Source organism: Mercenaria mercenaria, chromosome 16 (genome assembly GCF_021730395.1).
Source record: "Mercenaria mercenaria strain notata chromosome 16, MADL_Memer_1, whole genome shotgun sequence".
NCBI classification, from domain to species: domain Eukaryota; kingdom Metazoa; phylum Mollusca; class Bivalvia; order Venerida; family Veneridae; genus Mercenaria; species Mercenaria mercenaria.
In genome coordinates, this window is record NC_069376.1 from 50,297,439 (window position 1) to 50,305,191 (window position 7,753).

At 33.8% G+C, this 7,753-nt stretch overlaps 1 protein-coding gene across 1 annotated transcript; it reads right to left on the minus strand.

Moving 5' to 3' along the window:
- Positions 1-7,299, minus strand: LOC123539701 (snaclec clone 2100755-like). Its single transcript, XM_053527047.1, has 5 exons — positions 7,181-7,299; positions 5,710-5,807; positions 5,147-5,244; positions 270-486; positions 1-100 (listed from the first exon to the last, which is right to left on the minus strand). The coding sequence occupies exons 1-4, from the start codon at positions 7,215-7,217 to the stop codon at positions 453-455; spliced, it is 267 nt and encodes an 88-aa protein (XP_053383022.1). The 5' UTR covers positions 7,218-7,299; the 3' UTR covers positions 1-100; positions 270-452.
- Positions 7,300-7,753: the final 454 nt, after the last annotated feature.

Here is a 7,753-nt window from a genome sequence, read left to right on the forward strand (position 1 = left end):
TGGATATTGACTATTTATTTTAAACAGCTAATATGAACAGATATTCAAAGATAATGACGACCAGTCGCCTCACCCTATAACTTCTGTTTGCAGGCCTACCCTGAAAATAAAAAAAGCAAACATTTGTTCGGACGTTTTAGTCTTTGTGTTAGTTTTCATTCTGTTTGTGATAAAGTGTTCTGGGAAATATTAAATTGGCACATGTCTTATATCTTTCTGACATGTTAAAAGTGCATTTGAATAGAAAAACACGATACGATAATTGATACCTTAGTTCACATAATGCAGACCTAGACGTAGTACAAGACACATCTGCCCATCTAAAATGAAGTTCGTGGCCAAACATTGCACAGTCTTCACCACTGAATGCATCCTGTGGCTCGCTTGGATTCCAATCTAAGTATGGAACTACGGTGTTTTCACCGTACCATCTCCATCTACCTTCCGTAAGTTCATCCGTCATATCCAGCCAATAATCTTTCTTCACTAGGAATTGGATAATTTCAAAATCAACACAATACTTTGAATACTTACCCATACTTTTAAGCCAAAAATATTTTCTCTCAAGAAAAAAAAACAAAAAAAAAACAAATAAAAAAAATAAAACCTTACTAGTGGTACTAGTGCGATCAATTCGTAACAGAAAATGCCAAAATACTTCAGAAAATGGGAAAAGCACCAAAATTGGCACAGCTATTTATTAAAGCATTAAAAACATTTTTTTCATGGGACCCATTTGATATCTGTCAAGATGGCCGATATGGCGGCCATTTTCCAAAATGGCCGCCAAAACTAAATATTTACCTTAGAAGATTCTAACGAAAGGTCATTATATTTACATTCATCCCCAAAATGCACTAAATATAAATGTATATAATAAAATAAATCCTAAATTTGCATCAAATGCAAAAAATAACAATTCAAATGATGTTAGTTTCATTCTGTTTCCATGGTAACGGCAAAAATCTAACCTTTAAAACTTAGTTTAATATTATCATTGTGTAGTTTTCATATTTTAAAGAATATTTTGTTTTAATATATGTAATTTATATTATTTCACTTGAATTCCCTCCACAGCAGCATATTGAAACACTGTTGTTATTCCCTTACCAGTATTTAGCCAGATGGGGCTTATGGGTTGCCCCTGTATGCATGTCAATACGTCAGCCATGCAGAGTGGGATACTGCAATAACTTTGAAACTACATCAGAATTTTTCATGATACGTGGTACATGGATAGATGGCAATGCAGAGAATGCCAATGTCATTTAAATTTGTTCCTATGGCAACAATTGTTGTTGCTATGGCAACAAATAGTGCACGAATATGACACAAAGTGTCATCCTGCATTTCTTAAAAAACAAGGAGAGATTATTTCTTGAGAAATTTTACATAGACAGAGGGGACAAATTGAGAACATGCTTGTTATCTTATTTTCTCCTCTAGTACATCATTTTGTCCGTTGTATGTCGGTCCATCATTGCAAATGGCGGATTCTTCAATAACTTCAAATTGCAAAGACTTCTTTATGAAACCTTGTTTATAGATGGTAAGTAATATGGAGAATGTGAAGGTCAATTAACTTAGTTGCTATATAAAATTGTAGTTTCTTTGACACCAAGTACGATAACTACCCCTTTCAGTTTGGGACTTCGAAATGCAAGAATAGATTATAGCGACGGGCTAGTAGGATCAAATGAAAAATGTTCCTTATTATGCACCGCAGTCACAATGTCTGCGTAATAAATTGCTAACTGTGTAACAAAGAAGAGTAAGGCTGAAAATATAAAAGTTACTTTCATGGACAACACTTAGTTACTATTCTGTGAAATATATTACTCTGAACAGTGAGCTGAAATCTGAAATAAGGTACATGTTAGATACTCTTGTCAGTACACACAAGCACGAGATTGTCGACAACTTTAGTTAACTTGCATAAGGCAGTGCAGAGCATTTCAGCACGTTTGACAAATTACGTTTTCCTCCACAGCCTTTATCGAGGTTGCAAATGCACTTGAGGAGCTATTGGTACGAGACTCGGGTACTTGAGACAAAAACTATTGGAAAGGTTCCAATATATCAAAGATCTCTCTGGTCAGCCTTATTTATCTTTACTAGGAATTTTAGGAAAGTGATGGAACACCCGACACCCATATGTGCCGACCTAATGGGCAACCTTTTTTATTATGTTCAAGAGGTGTAGCAGACGATGCAGGAATGCCATTATAGCCCTAATCTATATGTGAAACGATGGTTGATCAAGCTACTTGACATGTTTTGCTGTAAAGAAGAGTATCGGAAGCCTCCATGTTACCCCAGAAATATAATACGAACAGTTTGTTTGTAGGAAGATGTAGAAAATGCATTTAAAAGCTTGATTCACCGGTAAGCGCGAGCTGTACTGGTTAGTTTTGTTTGACAAGACAGTGTTATTCTTACATTTGACTGCTTAACTTGAAGTACAAATGGTAAATAGATAGTATTTGTCGTCTTAAAACTAGTAATTTAAATTGGTATTAAAATTGTGTTTCGAATATACCTGTGCTCATTAGAAAAATCCTCAATTACTCACATTTAATTTAATTTTAATTTCAATAAAATGTCCAGAAATAGACATTAGAGCACATTTTTCTTGTAGATAGATTCTGCTCTTAATTTATACCCCCGTTACACGTTCCCACTACGTCGTAATACTAGCAGGACGCAGTAAGAACTTGTACAATATAGAAGAAATACAGTAGACTCAGATAAGAACATGATAATTATGGTCTCCATGAGTGTAGAGAACGTGCTCGAATTTTGGACATGTTCAAAACAAATGTAGTGAGAACGCGGTCTGATCAGGAAGCAGGAAGGACGTAGTAATGATGTAACTAAAACCTAGTAGGATATAGTACAAGCGTGGTGCGGACGGGAAAGGCTGCATGGCGTGCTCACTGCGCTGTCATTGGGTTATCATTGCGTTCTTGCTACGTCAATTGAGTTCTTACTACAACTTATCTACGCTTGTGTGCTATGACCATGCTACGTGCATGCCACATTGTAGTATACCGCATAAGGTTATTAATACGTTCTTTCGGTTCTTAACACATCTATGTCACGTTTGCAGCAGGTTCTCACCATGATTGGTTCAGATTCTGAAAACTGAGTATGAATACTGGATCCAATTCCCAATCACTTCGTTTTCAATCAGCAATGGGTATCGAACATCATCAGGAATTGCAACATAATCATGGACTCAGCAGCACTGGCAGCTTGTAGTAGACTTTTGGACCTCCGTATATCCTTCACACTGCTTTTGCTTATTCCACCGCAGTCTCTCTATAAGACTGCTCTTTTTTCTTCGTTGGGGCGTTGGGGTGGGGTGGGGGTCGTCGTTTATTGTAATTTATGGTTGTTGAGTGTAGATGCGGACACAATTATGTCAATATAACTTGCAGAAGGAATGAAAAAAAAGAGGCGCATGGCGTAGTATTTATAAGTAGCCGACGAATGCAGTGAAAAGGTGATAAGCATATGGTTAAAGCATGGTAAGCGAGAGGTGCAATCTAACTGATCGTACTAAGAATGTAGTAAGGACACACTGAACGTGAAGAAGCGCGTGGTAAGAAAATTAGTGTGAACGTGTTAGACGCCATGAGAACCTGGGAAGGATGTTAAAAGCGCGCAGTATGAACTTTAGAACTGCACATTTTTCGAGTTTGATCCCCGTCCCCACCGCGTCAAAATTTTCAGGAAGCAGTATAATCTTCATGGTCTTTGCCTAAGAGTGATTTAGGGCATTAGTGACTGTACATTATATGCTTATGACATTAAACTATAAAACCATTGTTATGGCACAATGTGCTACAATTTGACAAAAAACAGAATATTACAGGAACATGCAAAAGTAAATTTGAATACGATGATCAACCGGCAATGACTTTTTCCAAAGAAATCTTGATGATCTGACAGGCCCGGGATGTTCACATGGTCTATCACACTAACATAATTAATGAATTATATAGTTTTTATTAAGTGTCATTAGTTCTTTAGTGTAAATAAATTGAAATGAATACAGCAACACTTACAAATTCTGAGTCACGAAAACTAATGACAAAGTGAAAAAACATGTCATTTATTCACTAATACACTTTACAGACTAAAACTTCGTTTGCTCAAACTCTGATAATCCGAACACCATTCTTCAATTAATCTATCATCAGGTCCCAAACAAATTCCTTTATAGTATATTTTTCGATCACTCATACTACCGATAATTCGAATAAATTTAGTCGGTCCTGATGGGTTCCAGTTACCAAAGTTCGAATGTATTTATAATTAATTAATTTACAATTGTTGTGTAAAGTTCTGCACAGGATTGTTGCCATTCTAAACATTCTTGATATGCCAGTTACCATTATATACTTAATTTTGATTCATATAAATGCATTATGACTTTTCTTCTGCTTAATAGCACATTTTATCCAAGGGAGACAACTTTTTTCATTTTTGTTGGAAGAGCGGTATTCTTGTTAATATAATATGTTTGGATTTATTCAGGCAGGTGGTTTTAGCTTATTATACTGATGACTGTAAGTGTCAATAGAAATTTTATATATTATATTATGTATTTTTGAAAATATATACATATATGGCGGCCATCTTGGATTTTTCGGCCATATTGGATTTTTCAGAGTGGGTCTCATGCTCATTTTTAGTAATTTGCCCTAAAGTAGTTATGTACCAAGTTTTATGCTTTTCCCATTTTCTGAAGTATTTTTACACCATTTTACTGTACTATACTAACATATTGACTTTTGAAAGATGTTCTTATCAATAACCAAAATTATTGTGCAGAAAGTAGTAAAACCGTTGTGACGATTTTGAAATAATGCAGGAAATTTACATTTTTTTCATACATTTTTACCAATATCTAACTTTTATTTTCATCTATTTTATCAATTTTCAGTGTCATATAAACATTATATGCCAAATTTGGTGGATATGAAAATGTTGAAAAAATTCACCCGAAACCGGATTGGCGTGCGAAACTGTGGGTAAGTGTACATATGGCTCAGTTCTTGATTAAGTCGTATGTGTATAAGTTAGCTATGATTAAAATCTTTCCAATGTTATGTGTTTGTTAACGAAATAAACATCGTACCATTTAGATGATCGGCCATGTAACCTTTTAGAAACATATTTTTCCTCAGGTGTCTCTACATGCACCAATCTACTTTCATGATGATGCCGACAGTATTCCTAAAATGAGATATGGTATCATTTAATATAAAAAGGACACTGAAGGTGTTCAGCATAACATAGTACAATTGTAAAATATTTCACAGAGCGAATACCATATATAATAATCATTTTCACATTATCGAAAATATAAATCTTCGTTCAAGAATGCACGTATTTTTATTTTATTTCTTCAATCGTTCTATTGGAGCAAATATCATATTATTCACTTAGAGAAATTACAGTACGTATTCACGTCTAATATTTCTCTGGGATAAATCGTGCGATAAAACGGATTGATTATTTTGTATTATATAAAATATATGTATTTTGGATAATAATAAAATAATACATTGTGTATGAATGATGACATTGTTTCTCATTTTTATCCACCTTTCATCGATATCAGACTCAACGTCATAAAGCTGAAAGACAGAAAAAATAGACTCATTTCTAGCATTATCACAAGGCATGCACAGTGGCTACCTCAGCTTCGGTAAAGTGCACATTGTCTTTTCCAAAAAGATAACAGGAACCTTTAAATGCCAACCAGCCATCTGGACAATCTGTTGCCAGGGTTAGACCTTCAAAAAGTAAAGCAGAAAAGTTCAGAAGAAGAGAAGATATTATATGAACTAATACCTACATATGATACAAATGTATATGAGAAGACCATATCAAGTAGGCATAAGGAGATAGAACAACCTGCTTGAAACAATTACATTGTGAAAGATTATAAGGTTCTTTTAGATAGTTCATTTACCTACAAAAACAAACATTTTAAACCTCTACAGTAGAAGACATTATATAAGGCACAGGCATATTTTTTTTATATAATTAAACAAACTGCGTCTGAATAATGGGAGAAAACAGCTTATTTTAGTTATATAAATAGAGATAAAACACTAAACTCTTAACATACATTAACAGAATTAAATTGCAAAACTCTGATCAGTTTTAGTTATGAAGACAATTTGAAAAAATTTCTTACATTGACTTTGAATTATGGAATACACTATTCAATAACCATTGCTATACTACTAAATGAAGTTTTATCTCAACAGAATCAAACGTCTATTAAATATTTAAGAAATAATGTATAGAAAAACCGTGTTTTAACGTTATTAATACACGGAAAGTGGTTACACGTCCGTGGAATAATTTTACGAGGGCTATCTCGAGTGAATAATTATGGCGACTTATAACTGATTTTGAGTGTATTAATTTAGGTAAAACGCGATTTTGCTATACATTATTTCGATTCTAATATGCCCTTAATCTAAAACAGTAGATAAAATATAGTTACACTCTTTCTTGGTCGCAACAAAAACATTGACGTCATCGCACGTTAAAGTGACGTCATTTTAGCGTAAGCGTGTTTAAACAAAAACAAGCATATTAGAATATTTAATACATTTTTAATGATTTGAATTTTTTTGTACGTTTAGACAGGTATTAACTATGTATGGACTTCTTGCAAAACCATGAAATGCGCTAGCGATTCTTAGATGATTTGCTAGAAGTTCCAGTGTTAGAATTGAGGATCAATAAGCTATGTTAGATATTGCTCTTTTTAACTCATTTTATCTAATACAGTCGCTAAGCTAAATCATGTTTCTTTTGCAATTTGCAATAATATGATCTTGATTTAACCCGAATTAAGGGTATGCGAAAGTTATGAGACAAATCGATATGTTACTGTGATAATCTGTCGCTTAATTTTGAGACGGATCTGTATATGAATACACAGTTTAGTATCAATATGCCGGTGGTAATCGAAGTCAACAGCTGCGTAAAGGTTTCGTACTTTACGTGCAACACTCAAAAATATAAAATATGAATCGTTCCTCGTACTTTTGAAATGAAATAGCATTAAAACTGTAAACCACGATCCATTCCTTCAGGAATTTATACTTGAAAACATTAAACAATAAATGCATTTAATACGGTTTCTTACCAGTTCCACACACCAACAGAAAGACATAAACAATCATTTGTCTTAATAGCTATTTATCAGCAAGTCCTTCGAAAGGCACGCAACAAACTATACAATGTTCAAAAGTGAGATAATATTTGAGAAGTGTTAGAAAATAGAACAAATATGTATGTATATTGTAATGATAACCTGAATTTAACCACAGTGCATCACTAAGTTAAAGGCACTGGCCTCCAGATCGTACGACAAATAAAGAGAAAATATTAAGGTATCAGGAAACTAATGCTATATTACTTAAAAAAAGCTTTGAAACTTTATTACTGACAGACCATATGTTTTAGAAACACATGAGAAGTAATGGTTTTTACTAATTTTTAAACATTTGTAACGCTGACTTAATTATAAATATCTTTACTTAACATTAGATGAATACAACAGGGTTATTATAACTGTAGCTTGCTCTGGGATGTTGTATTCAACTCGAGTGCACGACATCCACGACAGCCGAATACAACATCCCAGATCAAACTTCTGTTATAATGACCTGCACTTTTATGTTGTCTTTTAGCAAAAGATGACTAAATACATATCTTA